The sequence below is a fragment of the Camelus dromedarius genome, chromosome 15, assembly GCF_036321535.1.
Source record: "Camelus dromedarius isolate mCamDro1 chromosome 15, mCamDro1.pat, whole genome shotgun sequence".
NCBI lineage: Eukaryota > Metazoa > Chordata > Mammalia > Artiodactyla > Camelidae > Camelus > Camelus dromedarius.
In genome coordinates, this window is record NC_087450.1 from 58337694 (window position 1) to 58356859 (window position 19166).

Genomic DNA, 19166 nt, shown 5'->3' on the forward strand with positions numbered 1-19166 from the left:
AGATTAAAAAAAAAATAACCGACCCAAATACAGATTGTCTACAGGAAATATACACTTTAGATCCAAAGATACACATAGGCTGAAAGAAAAGGCTGGGGGGAAATCCCCTGCAAATAGAAACCATAAGAGAGTGGGAGCGGCTGTCCAATTAGACAAATGTGAGAGCCTTAGACCCCTGGGACTGACTCTCTGCTTATTGCTTAGGAGTTTGCTCTGAAAATAAAAACTGATTTAAATACACTCCTAAGATATGCATCTATAAAGACTAAGCTCCTGCTATAATTAACAAATAAACAAACATTCCAAAATCAAAAGGTGCCTTACGATTAGCTTCGCTGTTGACGCTTACAGGGACTCAAGAGCCGGCCGAACGCGGTCTCAGCACATGTCACAAATAGCGCCCTGCGTCGTGCACACTTAGGACATAAGTCTGCACAGCCACGGGGGGAAACAGATGCCCCTGTGCACAAGGGGCTTTGCCGTCACCGCCAGGAGGAGCGAGCTCTCAGGCAGAGGTGGGGAACTGCTTCCACAAGCTGTTTCTACAGACTCGCAAGCAAGGTGGAAAAAGGCTGGAAGCAGAGGCCTGCATGACTGGCCTTCGATGCTTTCCATCCCTAAGCCTCCAGTAGAGAAACGTTTTGAGTTTCTGCCACCTTCCCCTCCCCAAGGCAAGGCCTCAGGCTGCAGGTGGAGCGCACAGAGGGCCTCCCCTGGGCACCTGGGCCTCTGGCTTGATGAGCATCCCCACTGTGAGCAGGTGGAACTGGAGTGGCAGCACTTCCAGGGGCAGGTGGCTTGGCTTCCCAGAACCAGCTCTCAAGGCCCACAGTGGGGGGACCACAGGTGACATCTCACTGCCCCTCCTCGGCTTGGATTCCACTGGTACAAGGGAACCCATACCCCTCATCAAAAACCACTAAGGGGGGAGTAGTCTAGCTAGCTTCCAGTGAGGTGTTCGGTGTTCCCTCGGCAGCCCCGGGGCAGGCGGCCCACCTCGCACATCTGCAGCTGGAAGAACCGGCGCTCCTTCTCCATCTCCTCCGCGATCTCGGCCCCGCTTATCTCCGTGCGGATCATCCCGTGCAGCTTGGCGTGCTCCTTCTTCTCCTTCTCTATCTTGGTTCTACGTGGGAAAGAAGCAAGAAGACCTCAAGACACCTCCGGACAGCACGGCCTCGCCGTGATCCCAGCCTCCGGCCTGGAGACAAGTGCTTGCCGGACGGCCTCTAACCCACTGGCGAGGAAAATGCCAATCTTGGCCCTTTTTGTGGCGTATCTACTCATCAAATGCTTCCAAAGCACCTACGCTGCGCCTGGCCTGGGTGAGGGGAGGTTGTGCCCCTGAGGTTTCCTTTAGGGACAGCACTCTGGTCCGAGTGGCCGCAGGGTGGCCAGGGGCAGCCCGACCTCCTGGTTCTCCTCCAGCACCCTCCCCACCCCTCTTCATGCCGCCTCCTCCTCGCTAGCGATGTCATGACTCAGACAGGGCTCATCCTGCAGAATAAGACAAGTGACGTTTTCCGTTTGCAAGCTTTGTCCCCCTTTCCGTGTTTATCTTATGCTCAACTGTTAGTCAAGTGTGCGGGGCAGGGTGCGAGCCGACCCTGGTGCACATCGCGAGACACGTGACCAGGGCGAGAGGCAGCCATGAATCACATCAGTTAAGAAGGGCTTGAACTTGTAACTGGGTTTCTATTTTGGAGAAAAGAAGACTAAATAAAAGCCACAGAAAGCACTCAAAAACATGAAGGTTGCCCGAAGAGAAGGGAGCAGACTTCCCCGCCGTGCCTCAGGGCAGACGTTGCATAACGTAAGGCAGCATTTCCTAGAAAGCTGAACAACTTTCTAAGAAATGGGTTACTTTGGGGCCAGCGTCCCCATCACTCGGGGAGGGGGTATTTAAGATGAGGCAAGAAATCTAGTTTCTGATCCTTGTTTTTTATCTTGAAGCACAGCACTGGGCAACAGTAGATGTTCCACAACTTGAACGGGTGGGTGAGTGAGAACATTAAAAAAAAGGTGACCATTTGGTGGGGATGTTGTTAAATGGCTTCATGCACCGAGGAGGAGGTGGGGAGTGTGACTGGAGGCCCCTGAGATCCTGGGGACAACCACACAACTCCAAGGCTCCCCCGCCACCCCCTCAGAGGGATCAAGACACGGCCAGACATCGGTCACTCTCATAATGCTCAGGTATAGGACTCCAGGCCAGGAATTTTAAATATGTCTTAAACCTGTCTGCTCCATATCCAGGGCCTCTCCGGACAAATCAATATCACATATATTAATGGGCAGAGTTACTTTTTAATTTTTATCCCAGAATTACTTTTGAGTTTTAAATGGTGCTGCTCTTTGGGTCTCAGATTCTGGGATTTTGTGAGTAATTCTGTCCCCACTGTATTTATGTGTGTCTTGATTTTACAGAACTTGATCTCCTTCCCCTTCAAACCTTTTCCTTTCAGAACCAAAACCCCTCTTTAGAAACCCTCTCGTTGCTGGTTCAGAAACGCACAGAAGCATTTCCCCTAAGGCCTTGAGGGTGGCAGCAACAGTGGCTGAATGAAGCCAGCAGACCCATGGCCAGCCCTTGGCTCAGCCTGTCTCTTACGGCTGACCAGCGGCAAAATGCCAAGGTTTCCCACCTGTAACGCAGGAATGTGGACCCTTTCCTCATTTACTGCACTGAACTGACACAGGTGAAGGACGCTAGCCAGCCAGGGGCAGCAAGTCTGGAACCTCTCCGGGCTGAGCAGACCTTCGAAGTATTCTGGGTTAACACTCTACCTATGCTTACATACAAATGTCGGCCTTTGGTGGAACTCCAGAATTTGGAGCATGGGAACTTAAGATTTCCGGGAAGGGATGAGTCCCAAAGGTCTCGTATTCCTTGGTTTGAGCTCTGTGATCCTTCACCACTTGGAACAGATACCCATGGCTGGTAAAAACAAACCCAATGAAGTACTTGCTATGTCTGAAAAGGCTTTCTTCTTAACAATTCTAACTTTACCAGATGGATTCATAGAAAGGTTCTATTTCCACTCAGAAAACTCTACATTATTACCCAGTGTACAACAATTATATAGCAAACACGAGGCATTTAAAAATATTTTCTATTTCTCAAATATTTAAAATAATTGAAACCACTGTCCCCATGGTCGCTAGCCCAATTCTAGCCAGCTCGATCCTCTCCATTCTAGAAATAAGAAGCTGTGATCAGAAACGTTACAACAACCGCCTGACGTCAGCCCACGGCAGTCAATCAGCCTTCCTGAACGCAACGCTCTGTAGCCATCCTCAAGGAGGAATGAGGCGAAAGCCCTGTTAAAGAGTTTACATCACACCAGGTGTGAAAGCACCTGGCATCGTAACAAACCACAGCAACACAGTTTGGGGTGAGTTCTTTCCTGGATTAAAGTTTATTTAGACAATACCTTTACGCAATAAAAGCTCCATTTAAAATTGAAATCTCAAATCACCTACACTTATTTTTTAAAATGAAACCACTCACATTTTTGTTTCATAGTCCTTCCAAGCTTTATCAAAAGGCTTTTTCAGATCCTGTAAACAGAGAGGCATAAATTAAACAGGACTAATCATTAACTTCTGGGCAAGATAAACTTACTAATCCTTAGACCAGCCCTGAAAGGAGCATTAATATCTGAATAAAATGACATACGTGACCCCATGAAAAATAAAAATCTTACAGGATGGGCTTTTAATTAGGCGAGTGGTGGCATTTCCTTTCTTTTCTTTCTCTTTAAAATTTTTCATTATAGAATACACCAAATGCACACAGAGAAATGGGGAGAGAATTGTATAATAAACCCATGAGCTACTTATAACAAGTATTTAACTCACAGCCCATTTTGCTTCACTTACACCCTGCACTCTGCCCTATGATTATCCTGAAATTAAATCCAGAAAGATGTGACATTTAATCTGCAAGCATTTTAGTATATCTCTCTAAAAGAAAGGGATTTTGATTTTTTTCTATTAATACCAGAATCTCAACACATGTACCCTTGATTCAGGCCCCTAACCCACAGGAATATAAAAGCCATTCACCTTCTCCTGAGGTCTCCTGATTCCACTATTCTGTCTGGAACTTAGGACCTCAGGTTCTCTGATAAAGCCTGGCTCAAAAATGTACTGAGACACTAGAAAGTCTATCAAATGGTTCCCACCTATCGATGCTCCCTTTAACAGGCTTCTTTTGGGAGAGAAAACACTTCTTTTGTGGGGATTTTTTTTTTTTTTTTGACTCTTCACTGGCCTCATGACAAGGCCTAAGCCCCACAGCCTGGCATCTGAGGTCTCCACGAACAGGCGGGGCCCTGCCCACCCGTAAGCCTCATCTCTTCCCGCACCTCCTCCGACCATGGCCTTGAGCTACACTGACAGCCGCCTGCACAGGGCTGCGTCACGCTTCTGCATACGTGCATAACCTCCCTCTATCTCGTGTGCCCTTCCCTCCTGCTGCTTTTCTGGCTAACTCATCTGGCATGTTCTCTGGGCCCCAAGGGGACGGTGAGTAACGTTCCCCGGTGGACTAACGGCTCACCGGGCCCCGCCTTCTCCGCCCCAACAGCTCCCCCGGCACAGTCTGTGAAGGAGAGACTGAGGGGTCTCTCTGCAGGGCCCCTGGTATCCACCAGGATGGGCTTCTAGATGTGCCAGATGCGACCAGGGATCACGTGTCGCTCCAATCGAAGAACTCGGTCCCTGAGAACTGGGGCACAGTCATCTCCCCGTCACCTTGCACGTCTGCTTGTGGAAGTGACGCACACAAGTGCCCCAGTGCTCAGCACCCGGCACCCATACAGGCTCGAGCCTGGACTGTCCTGCACTCACACGCTCGGGAAACATCTCATGGCTCATGTGTCCGTGCGAGCAGGGCAAAGCCTCAACGGCCAGCGCCCGGTGGAGGACAGGGGCCTTACTGGTTCCACTGGGAGCTGCATCCTCGCAAGAAGCCTCCCCCAGTGGTCCATCAGGGACAAGCCAGAGGACAGGTGCGTTACTGGTGCAGATTCCCCCACCAGGAACCTGCATCCTCACAAGGATCCTCCCTGAGTGGTCCGTCAGGGACACACTGGATGAACACCAGACTTCTCTCCATACGTTTCCCTGCTTAACTGGCAGACCCCAAAATGTTACAATTTCCAAAAGAGCTGTTTCTCTCCCTTCATGGCCTCCTCCCCGTCCCACACTCAGAGCACCAGCAGGACAACCAGAAGGGCCACAGTCTCCACTGTTAGGGCTGAAAGGTGGTGCAAGATGGCCAGTCAAGGAGACAGAGGCAAAACACCCCCAGGAAGAAGGCGCCAGGCGGTGGCTGCCCGGACGGGCCAGCGTGACCCTGATGCCACGTTCTGCGAATGCTGCCCCTCGCTGAGCAGGACTTTTAATGTCATACCCCTTTCACTCCTTTCAGGTCCCCCTTCAGCAAACTGTCCAGAGGGAAGGAGATTATGTTGTTCATATTCTGAATCTAAAAGACAAAAACAGAAAAAAGAAATTCTTACTCAATTTCCTTTTTAATCTCAAGTGAGGATAGCAAGGAGATTAGAGAACACTTGGTGATAATTAAACTTCCCTTAAAAGCCGACCAGCCCAAGTATGACAGCTCATTCATTCCCAGATTCTCTGTCATGATTTCACCTCACAAATGAAGATACAACTAATGAAAAGTCTATATTTCACAATAATAATAACCTTCGACTGTGAGCTACGGAGTCTGTGGAAACATAATCATTACAATGAAGACAAAATATTTCAAAACAATCAATGAAGACACTTTAAAGATACGGGAACAGGAGGCCACACCCGCTTCCTACTCTCACTCATGGCTCCATCCGATGCCCGGGGGCTGTGCTTTGGCCAGTTTCAGGGCCCACAGACCCCCATCTCTTAGCATAGCCCCCAGTGGGGGAAACTAAAAGGGAAAACAGAACGAAGGCGGCTTCTGTCTCCTGAGAATGTGTACGAGTGAATGTTGAGAGAACAAGGAAAGAACCAAATGCGTGTCTTTGGTTGGGGGGGGGGGGGTGCAGATAAACGAGAAAAGGCGAAACAAGGGCCCCTGAGGTCCCCTGTTCTTCCCCCTGAAGCAAGAAGACAAGAGACTGGCTTAACAAGTTGTCACCAAGGATTAAATGGAAGAGAATCAAACCCTCCTGACTCGCTGGGAGCACACACACGCACACCAAGCAAGTCTGTCCCCGCTGGCCATTCAGATTGGAGCCAACTTAAAGACACAAAGCTCTAGTCAGCAAGAACCTTGAGGCACAGACTCCCCGGGTTCCCACCCTACCCATCGAGAGTCCCTCCCCATCAAGAAAATAAGCTGAGAATTTACTTTCCCATCCCCCAGGCCCAGACCACTCCCTAAGTCAGCGAGAGTGCCGCTTGGCACTGCTGGGGCCTTGTGTACGTGTGTCTTTTTGGTGACATGCACCTAGATTACGGGACCATAAAAGGAGAAAGACAGGAGTAAGGACTTTGGAACTGTATGTGTTCCTTCTTACAATCAAGCAAAGGAAAATTTTATTTTTAATAGAATTACCTTGAGTGGGAAGACTCACTACAGGTACAATTTTTAAGGCAACACGGGATCTGATTTCTGTGCACTATTCAGCATATTACATTTCAAAATGGAGAAAGAAATTTACTTGAAAAGTCCTGGGAAGGTGTGTAATAATGCCCACACAACCACCTGTCCTGCCAAATAAATGGTCAGTTAATGACTGTCATTCCAGAAACGCCTGTTTGGGGTAACTTCTGTCCTAGGCTGATGCAAATCAACGTTTGTCACACTCCTGGCAGTCCTGAGGCACAGCATTATCATCTATGACATGCCAGGATTAGCCTTAAGAGTTAAATTTTTAAATACTGAAGAGCTGAGTTTAAGGCCAGGGCCTGTGGCTGACGGGAAGGAACGGAGACAAATACAAGGCTGTGAAGGTGGATAAGCCCGGGGAGCGAGCACAAGGCTGTGAGCACGAGGGAGGATGGTCCCCACCGCATTCCACCCTCTGCGAGGCCCCTGAGGCCGCCCACAGCCGCCCTGCTCCCGCGGGCTGCTCACTCTTGAGACGTCCCTCACCACCTCCTCGGGTGCCCTCTCCCCCTCCCACCTGCTCTGTCCTCCTCTCCTTGCCTCTGTCCCCGGGCTGCCCCTTGGCTGGCCTCACTGTCCTGTTCTGGGCAGAGGCCACGCTCCCCCAGCCACCAACCCCTAGCCTCAGCCCCCCCGCCCTCCCAGCAGCCCTGCTGGGTTTATCTGGCATTGGGTCCCTGTTAAAGACCCAACCACTCCCGCATCTGGACCCTCCCAGTCCAACCTCACTTGCCACTTTCCACCTCCACATCCAGCCAAATGGAAGTCTGCGCTGTCCTCTGCTCCCCGTCAAAGCTCGTGCTTGATTTGCTCCATCCTGAGCTGTCTTTCCCGGGTTCCCACTGTTCAAAGCCTTCCCATCCACCAGGACTCACTCAGATGCCACTTTTTCCATTAACATCCCCAATCTCTCATCAGGAAGCAACCTCTCCCTCCCCAAATCCTCCAATGTTTTCTTTTTAAAAAATTTCTTAAGGCACTTGACAGGTTCTACCCTGCAATCATCTAAGCCTTACACTGTAAATCCTAAGGGGTCACGTCAAGTTTTTGTATTCTCCGGAGAACTCAGGACAGAGCCTGGCCCACAGCAGACGCTCGATAAACACTGGCTGCATGAGTCAGTTTACTTAAGTATATTTCTGAGCATCTAATACATAAGTGACAGGATCCAAAGATACATTAGTAGCTTTAAATCTTTAAACATCATCTAACAAATATGTGAATTCATTAATTTATTCATCATGTATTTACTGAGTGCCTGTTTTACAGACAGCAGTAAAGTTGGCTACAAAGATAAACACGATGCTTGCTGTGTCAGAGGAAGATAAATACATACACACCAAGAATTAAACAAAAAGCCTAAGACATACCACACATAGCATGTTTTACTCTGCACAGATGGAAGAAACAGTGGCTATGGCTCTGAGCAGTCAGGCGGGCTGACTTGGGCTTGGGCAGAAGGTGACTGTCCCAGGTCCTGAGCCTTGAGACCCTATCCATTCGTCCCACAAGATCCCAGAGCCATGGCTGGGGTCAGAGGCTCAGGTCAATTCAGTCCTGAATGCTGCCCAGACAGGAGCCAAGGTGGTGCCATCTTGGAGAAGGCATGAGAACGGGGGCAGCAGGGATGACCTAAAGGGGCGGGGAAGCGCCGCTCAGGGTGGGCAGCCGAGCTAAAGGCACCAGAACAGCTCAGACACACACGTGGGGTCGGGGGAAATGGAGGAAGATGCTTGCAGATGAAAGTCGTATTTCTAGGAAGAACTCTAGCATGTTTTTAATGAGACGTGTATTAAGTGTGAGTGTATGCATGAGTGAGTGACAAAAACAAGGTTCTCTGCAGCGGGGAACAGAACCTCACCCAGAACTTGGTTTACACATCTATTTTAAGACTATTTGCTATTTAATTCAAACAGGAACTGATGACAGGCATTAGGTAAGAAGAAGTAAGCTAAGCTACGGTATCCAGAGTAAAACATTCAAGTGAACAAGAGTGAAGATCTAGGGCATCCAAACACACTGGACTAGCGTGCCTTCATCCTGGACACGGGACAGGGTGAGCATGACATTAAACAGCCGTCACAGCTGTGAAGACTGCCATAAAGGAGGCGCACGGGGCCCTTAGGGGGCAACAGGACATAAAGCTGGAGGGTACCAAGAGTGTAGGAGACAAAGACGCCTCAGACAGAGCGCCAGTCCTCACCAACTCACTGTTTAACAGGGAACATAAAGCACTTATTTAAGTAAATAAACTGCCAAGTGGAAACTCTATGAGCCATAAATAAAACACCATGGAATTTCTGAGAAGAGAAAATTATTTTCAGTGTGGACAGCAGGGAAATCTTTGCTAATTGGGGGTTATGTGAGATAGACCTCCAAAGATAGGAAGAATTTCTGTCTTCCAAGATGGGGTAGAACGTATCCAGGCAACAGGAACGGTGGAGAAGTGGGACCACACCAGCCAGTGGAGCAGTGGGGGCAGCAGAAGATAAGAGTTAAAAAGAAAAGCCAGAAGAGAGTCCCACTAAGGGGATGCTGGCCTTCCTTCTGGTCCACTTCTCTTCCTGGAGTTACTCAGATGATCTAAAATAAGAAACTATTACTTTTCTAATCAGAAAATAATTAGCTAAATTATTACAAAAGAGCCAGAAAGTAATTAGCGGTTGCCTGGGGCTGGGGCTGGGAATGGGGATTAACCGTGAGAGGACAAGAGGGACCTAACTGGGGGGAAGAAAATGTCACCAAACTGATTTACAGTGATAGCTGCACCACTGGTAAAGCTACCGCTAGAAATCACTGACTTGTATAACTGAAATGGGTGAATTTTATGATACATAAAGTATACCTCATAAAGCTGGTTTTTTGGTTGTGGTTTTTTTTTTTTTGAAGAAACTGTTGCGAACATACACAGAATCACCATCAGTGGGTTTGCTAATTAAGCTCCCACGCTCGGGCACCAGCCTCTGCCCGCCCTCTGCACTGGCCTGCTCTGGTCCTGCACAGTAATCAGCACAGCACACGACCACGCTGACTCAGGGTGAGCATCCAGGAAATGACTGGCCCTGGTCTCCGCCTGCGCCCTGAACCGGGCGCCGGAGCCCAGATGCGCTGTCTCGGCGAACGCGCCCTTCAGCGGGAAAGATGGGCTCTGGACCTCCCTCTGACTGCACTGGGGCGCCCAGCAGCCTCGGCCCACAGCTGAGTGAACCATCTCTGTTCTGGCCACAAGAGGTGAAAACCAAGCCAAAGATTCCTGCACATGCTCGTGCTCAGCACCCCAGCCTCAGGTCATGAGTAATGAAATTGTCCTGATCTAGGGACGAATTAAATTACCTCTGGGTAACCCAGCCAGGGTATTTTCCTGAGCACCAAGCAAGCACTGGGCTTTCTCTTATGCTCTGATTGACTTTAAACAAGTAAATTAAGTAAAATGGCCTTCCAAAACTAAGCACGATGTGAATACAAATAATTAATCTTAATCACTGCTATTAAGTATGAATCTAATACCAATAGCAAATAGGCAGTCCTGAAAGTAACAACCCTCCCTTCTCTGTCTTCGCGTTTCCCGGGTTCACATGGATAAGGCTGACAAGAGTCAGTAATAGTCAAACGTCTATGATCCCGGGAGGACAAGCAGAATGATTCAGTCGGGAGGCGGCAGACAGGGCTATCAGAAGTCAGAACAGCCTCGTTGTGCTAATGTTACCGCTGACCAGCAAAGATGGACAAGGAGGGGGAGGGGGGTAGGGGGATGCAGTAGGACAACGGCCAGCTTTCCACGTTGTTCTTTCTAATTTTTTTTTTTTCCGGTCTTAAAATTCCTGGATTCTAGCTTTGCTACCTCCATACTCTCAAAAATCTTTCCCATCTTCCCCTCAACACTTCCCTGCCCACAGGGGCACAGTAACTGGTTATCAGCAGCTGCTGATCCAGCCAGAGCTCCACCCTGGATCCAGCCTGATCCCTGGGAACCCCAGTGCTGCCTTCTTGACTTTGGTCCTGAGTACACCGGCTCTGCCCTGGGGATCAGTCCAGAAGTCTGAGCTAGACAGGATTCCCGCATCGTAGGGCTCTGTCTTTAAGGAACAGCAGAGAAGACAGACTCAAAACAGAAAAGTCGCTGGGCAGAATCCTAGCTCCAGGCTCGCGAGTCTGGAAAAGAACAGGTCTTCCCAGGGCTCTCCTCAAAAGCTCTTAACAGTGTCCAACTCTCTCTGGGGACAGCTTTTCCTTAAAAGACCACATATAAAGCATGGCCAAAGAGCCTTACCTGAAACGTACCCGTGTCACTTAAGTTTATTTTAAAATGCCTAATTCATGAGAAACTTGAGAAAAGACAACACTGAGATCTGCTGAGTTTCTCTTCTTTTTAACTTGAGCAAATGCTGCTCAATCACAGGGTTAAACGGGTTAAATAAAGACTTCAAAAAAGGGCAAACCACCTGGTCACACCAGCACAGCCCCAGCAGCACCTCCTTGTCAGAGGGCGGAGAGCTGCAAAAGGACCTCGGACCTCATTGCTTTAATTAAGGGCACTCTTAGCAGAGGCTTCAGCATTAGCAAGGATAAGTACCCAGGAAACAGCTGTCACCTGCCGGAAGCTTTGTCTCCAGCAGCTGGAGCCTGGGACCCAGGAGTGTGCGTGGGTGGTTTTGCAGGGCTGCTATGGTAGCCAGTAAGGCTTTCCACCTGCACGGTCCAGCGAGACAGATGCTAGCTACCTGTGCCCACTCAAGTTTAAATGGGTTAAAAATTAAATCAAGTTTAAAACGGAGTTTCTCAGCCATATTTTAAGGGCTCGGTAGCCACGTGTGGTAGCTGCTTCTTATACTAGATACAGCAGATGTACCACTTCCATCACTGCACAAAGTTCTGGTGGGACAGCAATGGTTTGGACCAACAGATTAAAAAAAAATATTAAGCAGCTTTAAGGTATAACTGATATACAACTTAAAGTTCACCATTTGATAAGTTATGATGTATACACAGTCCACGAAACCATCGCCAGGATCTAGCCAGTGAACGTATCCATCACCCCCAGAAGTTTCTTTGCGTCCTTTTCCAATTCCCATTTCCCAGCTCCTCACTCTGCCCCAGGCAACCATCTGTTTCCGCCACCACAGAATAATCCTCATTTTCTAGGACTTGCTATACGTGGAATCACACGGCATGCATTCCTTTCTGCCTGCTTCCTTCATACCTACTTTGAGATCCATCCATGTTGTTGCATTGATGGCTCATTCCTTTTCCCTTCTGAACAGGATTCCGCTGTCTGGCTTATCCAGACACCTGCTGACTGGCTTCCCAGTGGTTCCCAACTTGGGGGCTACTACAAACCTTACAAATAAAGCTGCTCTGATGACTTGTGGGATGGACTCTCAAATGGTGATCAGGAAGGCCTTTTTAGAAGATGACATGGAGAGTTCGTTGGAAGCGAGGCCACGAGGCCATGAGCCCCGTGAAAACCTGGTGGAGGGACATTCCTGGCAGAGGGAACTCCTAACACAAAGGCCCTGAGGCAGGCGTGCGCCCAGCAGGTTCAAAGCACAGTTTTCTATGTTCCTTCCAAAGGCAGCTTATCTGAAAGAATAAATATCCAGACAGAAAATCTTTTGGAGAAGCAGAAGGTCCTAGAAAATGTGGACTGAATAAATCACCAACTGGCACAGGGCCACGTAATCGCATGTGAGCCTTACAACTGCTCTGAGAAGCAGGTATTATCCCTGTTTTACAGAAACGGAGAGAGAGAGTGGAGCCACCCACCTTGCCCCCAAATCCCACAACGAAGTGGCAGCAGAGCTGAGCTGAGAGTGAAGCCAGAGCGCTTTCTGTCGCCCCGCTGCCAGAGATGACTGGACTTAAAGGAGGGCAGTGGTCAGTCATACACCCGCACCCCCTAGTCGGAGCAAGGCAGGTCTCCCCCAGATGCTGTCTGCGTCAAGAATTTCCTTCTATTCCCGCCACACAAAGCAGTTCATCAGAGACGTATGAGGAAACTTTACAAAGGGAAACCATCTAACCATCTAGGTCACTTCACTCTTGGTGACTTCTTCCAGGGGCTGGTGACAGCACGCCCAAGGTCTAAGGCATGCACACACACACGGCCTTGCTCACTGCCTCACACAGGGTCCTCGTGAACACCTGCTCCCAGGCCGGGTTCTTGGGCAGCAGTTCTTGCTCTGAAGGGTTGTTTAGTTAAAAATGAGACGGAGGAGCCCACGCCGAGCTCCAGTGTTTAACACAAACTGCAAGATCAAAGCCAGCCAGCTGCCAAAAACCTGGCAAGTTTCACACCAGAAGAAAGAGGGGAAACAGCTGACCTGGTTTCTGCCTTTAACGCTGCGTCACTGGCAGTCGTGCTGCTTTGATCTGCCAGGTTCTAAGTGGAGAGAATAGAGCGACCCTTTCCCTCTTCCACCAGAGAGCAGATGAGGAAACCACACACCACAGCCTGCCACAGCTGTGCGGAGAACCCGTGTATGGCCAACTCCGAGAGGCAGAGGGCAGCACAGAAGAACCCAGGGCTCATGTAACCCATAACTTCTTCAAAAACCCACAAGTGATGTTAAAATGTTCAAGCCACCCACCAAAAATGAAAGCACCTTTTCAAACTGACTACCTCCCAGAACCCGAGGTTGGAAGACGCTTGGCCAGCCTCCTCGAGGCCTTGGTGCCCTGGCCGCAATCTCAAGGGAGGAACTGGAAGCAGTTTACCCGGCTGTCCTCTAGGGCAGCTGGTTCCCGACCATCCAGGTCAGCATCACCGGGGAATTTACTTGCCCAACAGGGAGTGTTCTAGCAACCCTCCAGGTGCTGCTGCAGCTGCGCTGAACTTGAGGACCACGACTCAGCAGGTATGGGCGGGCCCCGACTTCCCCAACAAGGTCCAGGTGCTGCTGGTGCGGCCGGCCCAGGGACCGCACTTTGAGAACCTCAGCTCTGGGGCAATGCTTCTCAGACTGACGGTGCTGACTCACACCCTGCGGAAATGGAGATTCTGGTTCAGCAGGCCCAGGGGACAAGGACCTGGGAGTCTGCATTTCTAAGAATCCCCAGGGACTCCACCTGAGGGCAAGGCAAGGACTGTGAGGGCTAGACGAGGCTCCTGGGGGTGCAAATGACATAAACTGTCCTGGTGCTTTGTAAGCTAGAATCTGTAATAAACAGGTATTGACGCAGTTTGTCAAGTTAAGAGATTTTAAGCAATGACTAATACACAGTGGAAATTCCCGAAGGGGAATGCACATGAAGAAACTGGATCGAGAACTTATCTCCAGGTCCCAGAGAGGCACGGACTTGTCTTGGCCGAGCCCATGACCGACAAAACAGGATGCAGAACCTCCACAGCTCACAGCCCCCTCTCTTCCCAGACATCACCTCTTCCAGCCACCAGCTTCTTCCCCTGGAGCCTAGAAACAGGCTTTTTTTTTGTTTGTCTGTCTCTTTTGTTTGTTTGTTTGTTTCACTTTGGGGGGTTTTTTTTAGTTTTTTTGTTTTGTTTAGTCCCTCCTATCACAAAAACCTTCCCTTTCTCACTTTCCTCTTCCATTATCAACCTCCCCCAAGAGCAATGAGCACCTGCCGTCTCTCCTCTGGCTCCTGCAGCAGAGTCAGGGGAAAGTCATGGTGGCCTCCTGGTCACCGAAGCCAAGAGTCACTCATCAGGGCTTCTCTTCCTGCTCCTCTGCTGCCTGGGTGCTGCTGACCCTCCGCCTTCCTTCACATCCTCTGCTCCAGCCTGTCCGCATGTTATCCTTTAGGTTTGGCAAAGGATTTTTTTTAAAGTTTGAGGCCTCCTACATCGTGGCAGTTGTCGTTTTAACAGCCAGCAGTTGAGAGAATACGTGATGACTGAAGAAATGAAACCCTCATCCGAGTTCATGAACGCTTCAAATGACTGTCTTCTAACAGCATGTCCTCCACGCACATGAGAAGTCATTAAAGTGCAAGGAATGTGTTCATAAACTCCGCAACGTGCCTGTGGGCAGACGGACCTCGTGAGAGCCCTAGAGCCCCCTGCCCCACCTCCCCCCACGGACCCAAGCACCACAGCCGTGGGAGTCACTGCCCATCTCCCGGGGCTACACCCTCCGTGCTGTGGCATTTCTACAGCGGCCCTCACAGTACCCACAGCATGCTAATAAAAGTGGAGAAATTAGTGCTCACTGCCTGGATAGTGACAGAGCCAGTGCCCCCAGCAGGCTGTCAGTCACTTTCTCAGCTGGGCTGCCCACTCATCCCTGGCTTTTCCCACCTTCTCTGACTCAAGGAGTCAGTGAGCTATTGGGGCTACAATGAGGTGGCACTGCCTTTCCAAAAAAAAAAAAAAAGTATCAAAGTACAATTTACACACAGTAGTGGCCGTGCCACAACCAGAACCCAGGGCTCTGACGTCAGCCTTACTGCTTTTGTTGTTTTGGTCAAACTGAGGAGACGCTTTCATTCTGGCTAGTGATCTGTGAGTGTAGGAAGCAGCCTGCAGTGCTGAAGTCTGGAGTCTCAAAGAACTTCCATCTGTGTATCAGGCCAGGTGAAATCATTGGTGCAGAGGTTTCTAGTGTCCAAATTAACTGTCATGAGGTCCATCCACAAACTCTATTCCCCAAGGGAAGCCCAGCACTCAAGCCCTCCTCACTCAAAGCTCACAGACGCCTCCTCTGCATACAAGCCTAACAAACTGGTCATCGCGTTTTCCAGCTCACAGTGCTGCGGAAAAAGGCACCAAGGGTGGTCAAATCCAGCAGTTAGCAGGGAAAAGAGTGTCAGAATACCAAAGGGCAGATGTCGAAAATGGAAGGCGGAGAGTCTGGCACCAATCTAGGGGCAGACAGTCCCACACGGCAGATAGCAGGCCCTGGGGGTTTCTCTCAATTCCTGCACAGTTCCTTAATTTATGGGTAAACCGATGTAAGTCTTCCTCCCAAAAAGAAATTATGATCAGTCCCCCTGTTGAATAAAAAAGAATGTAAGACATTTTAAAGTGCAGAACATTCCCCCAAAAACGAAGTTAAAAGAGAAGGGAGTTTGCGGGAGTACTGAAGTGAGGCCCGCTGGTAGGCAGAGCTCTGTGTTAAGCAATGAGATAAGTTTTATTAACGTGGAGAACCAGCTCGTGTGGGCCGGCGGTGCTGGGAAGAGCCCTGCCGCCCTATTACCAACGCAGCGGTGGGGATGCCTCTCCGCCAGGCGCCGCGCACATCATGTGAACAAAGCCATTCAGAAGCTTACAGCTCTTCGTTCTGTGGCTATGAGTCTTCTACCTCCAATCATTTGTGTTAAAAAAAAAAAAAATCCAGGACTTATGTGCACGTTGGTCAGTAGGACTTTCAGGTTTCTCCTTCCAAATGAGCGAGTGACACATCCCTCAGCCCCAGGGGCGCGCTCGGCTCTCACACTAGGACTCCGCCCTGGGCTCAGCACCCACTGGTCCCCGCTCTCACCTGGAGCTGGGTCTGTGACTGACAATGCATATTTCAGGAGGAATCCTCTGAAACCAGAGACAGAGGCTACAGAGCTGTAACTGACCTTAATGCAGCCATTCACTAAATCTTTCCAGGATCCTCACAGCCATCTGGTAAGAGGAATAGAAGCTGCGAGACCAGGCTGACTCGATAACCAGCTTAATTTCACATGTTACGTTTCTGTAGCTGCCTTATTTTTCCCTTTATCCTGCATGACTGCAGAGAGAACTCAGACTCTCTGAAGTTGAGAATCTCACCCATTAGTAACAAAATCTCACTTTATATTAAGTTGGCCTTTCTTTGGAGATGTTCCAACTGCTTTAGAAACATTTTTCCATGATGAAGAGTAGGTAGGCAGTAATTATTATTCTTTCTGGACAAGAGGTAGAATTGAGAATCTTGGCCATGCAGAACTGAAATGCTTTTTGAACGCCTCAGGGAAAGCAAAAGCAAGGCTTTAAAAATAAGAGATAGGACAGATGTGACCAAAAATAGGAGTAAGAATGATATACAAAATACCAAAAAAGGAGAATTCTCCTATAATCAGCTCATTCTCAGTGACAGCATCTTAGACGCAGCCCCGCAGCGTTCCTTACGGGTGTAGCTTCAATAGCAGCACAGGCCTGAGAAGCCGGGCCTGCTGAGTGCTAACGTGGGCACAAGTCAGACACATTCTCCCTCTCTCTTGGATCTTGGCTGGGAAACAGGATCAAAAATCCCCTCTCCATAAAGTAAAAGCTGTAACTGCAGTCATGCACGTGGACTGAAAGCTAGTTGGTCCAGACTGTAAGAAGTTAACTTAACGACACTGCAATGTCACCTGTGGGCCGGGTTTCTAATTTACAAGCCACCTGTCCAGCGTATCTCTGTTATCCTGACGCTGGCCCGGCGAGGCGGGGAGGGATTTCCCATCTCTGCTCTAAGATGAAACCGAGGCATCCGGCTGCCTCGTGGCTGCAGTGTTGCGGCCCCTGTGCGTTCCTCTTTATCCTGCATTTTCCCTGCACTGCCTTCCCTGCTGCTGTTTTCTTCCCCCCCCCATGGAGTTGACCTTAATTCCTTTAAATAATCGCAACGGAAAGAGTACGGGTTTTGAGTTTTAAGATCTAGATTTGACTGCCACCCCTGTCCCTTGCTGGCTTCGGGCCCCCCGTAAGAGGAAGGTAACACAGGTGATCTCATGCAGCTGTTAAGAGGACTAAGTGAATGAGGAAGACCCAGTACACACCTGACACCTGCCCGGAGCTCAGGGCACTGACGGTGCTCAGGAAGTGAAGGCCATGGATGACCTGCTCACTGGGGGCGGAGGGGGGAGAAGGGTGGGGACTCGGCCTGCAGGGGATATCTGATGTGCTCAAAGTGGCAAAGCTGTGGGGGGGGGGTAGGGTGGTAGGCAATGCACCCGTCACAATGTCCAAGCCCTGCCCTTTTAGTTTTGCAGAAAATTAAGAAATGAAGGGGCCACTTTTGTCTAACTGTGCAGTCGCTCATGTGAAAACTGAGTACAACTGATTTTATGTAGGATCCCACCACGTGGAGAGACGCGGATGCCACACCCTGGGGCGCGTGTTCAGAAGCTGGCGTATGGGGTTGCTATGAGGGTTAAATGAGTTGAGATGTGTAAAAGCAACTAGCTACATTCTACGGACGAAGCCAGCCCCGCGTTATCATCTCCACTTCGCAGCCGAGAAAAGCCGGGGGGAGATGAGCCGAATGGAGCTCTGAGCCGCTGGAGGTGCAGGACAGACCCCGGATGGTCTGCGGGCCAGCTGCTTGGTCGCCCGGCCAGGGCTTCTCTCCGCCATCCTCTCAGACCCCTTTCACTGCATCCTTCTGGCTGGATCCTGTTTCCTGACTCACACATCTTCCTCTTTCTTGGCTTCTCTCTTCATGCTGCTAAGGCACAGCCTTTAGGCAATTCAGAGAAATGACACTTGGGAGCTAAATTTTTTGAGACCTGCACGTCTGAAACATCTCTAATTCTCCTTTTATGCTCAGGTTGGGGTCTAACTCCAAGTCAGAATTACGTCCCTCAGGATTTTTTAGTGTCAGCGCTCCAGGCCTCCAAGCTTCCAGGGTCACTGTCAAGAAGGCGACACCATCGTGCAGCTCCACCCTCGGTGTGCTTTCTGAAAGCATTTAGGATCTTTTGCAATTTCACACGGAGATGCCTTAGAGCAGAGGCAGGTCCTTTCCCCTTACTGGCCTGGGCCTTCCATCTGCAGATCAGAATCCTTCAGTCTCAGGAACCACTTTTGTACTGCTGCCTTCCCGGCACCCTCCTCTGTCTTCTATTCTCTTTCTGAAGCGCCAGTCAGTTGGATGCTGGACCTTGAGGATTAATCCCTGACTCGTCTTTTATCTATTTCCTACTTTTTTGTCTTTTTTGGGCCTTTTGATCTATTTTCTGAGACATTTTTCACTCCAGCTCTTCTCACAGGACTTTCAGTTTGATACTTTCTTACTTTAATTGTCTCCCCCTTTCTTTAACAACAAGCTGTACCCACTCTCCCCCCGGACCTGTCTGAGGAATTCAACAGAGCGTCTTTCAAGTCTTCTTCTGCTCATTGCATTGTCTGTGTCCTCCAAATTCTTTCCCCTGTTTATTTTGGTCTCTTTCATTCTGGAGGCCGTTCATTCATATTTAAGACGGAGGCACTAAGCAGCTGGCCGGCGGCTCATGAGTGTGGAAGGGGCTTATCCGCCGAGGGGCTGGGAGATTAGGCGGCAGGCTGGTTTTTCACTTGAAGACCCCCCACTTGTCAGCATCTATAGAGCTCTTCCCTGGGACCATGCAGTTTCTCCAGTCAAAAAAAAAAAAAAAAAAAAAAAAAGCCCCACTGTGACTCAATGGTGAGACCCTAACAAGCATGTCAGCCAGGGTCTGGGGAGCGGGGCTGGAGAGGGGGCTGGGCTCCACTGTCCCGTCTGCGTGCTGTCAGCCTGTTTGGGGCAGAAATAAACGAGCGACAAACTCGATAAAAGCCCCCAGAGATTACAAATTAACCCGAGTGAAAAAACTTCAGCACAGCAACGGCTTTGTAATTTTACCATTTCCAATTGAAAGATTTTACAAGTGAAGA

At 49.6% G+C, this 19166-nt stretch overlaps 1 protein-coding gene across 5 annotated transcripts in view; it reads right to left on the reverse strand.

The window, feature by feature from the left end:
- ASAP2 (ArfGAP with SH3 domain, ankyrin repeat and PH domain 2) overlaps positions 1-19166 on the reverse strand; it is a 148489-nt gene that overhangs the window by 64420 nt on the left and 64903 nt on the right. For all 5 annotated transcript variants that reach the window (XM_064494745.1, XM_064494744.1, XM_064494743.1 and 2 more), the window contains 3 exons: positions 5420-5494; positions 3512-3561; positions 997-1126 (listed from right to left, as the gene is read on the reverse strand). In XM_064494745.1, the coding sequence (XP_064350815.1) occupies positions 997-1126; positions 3512-3561; positions 5420-5494 (255 nt within the window). The remainder of the gene's footprint in view (positions 1-996; positions 1127-3511; positions 3562-5419; positions 5495-19166) is intronic.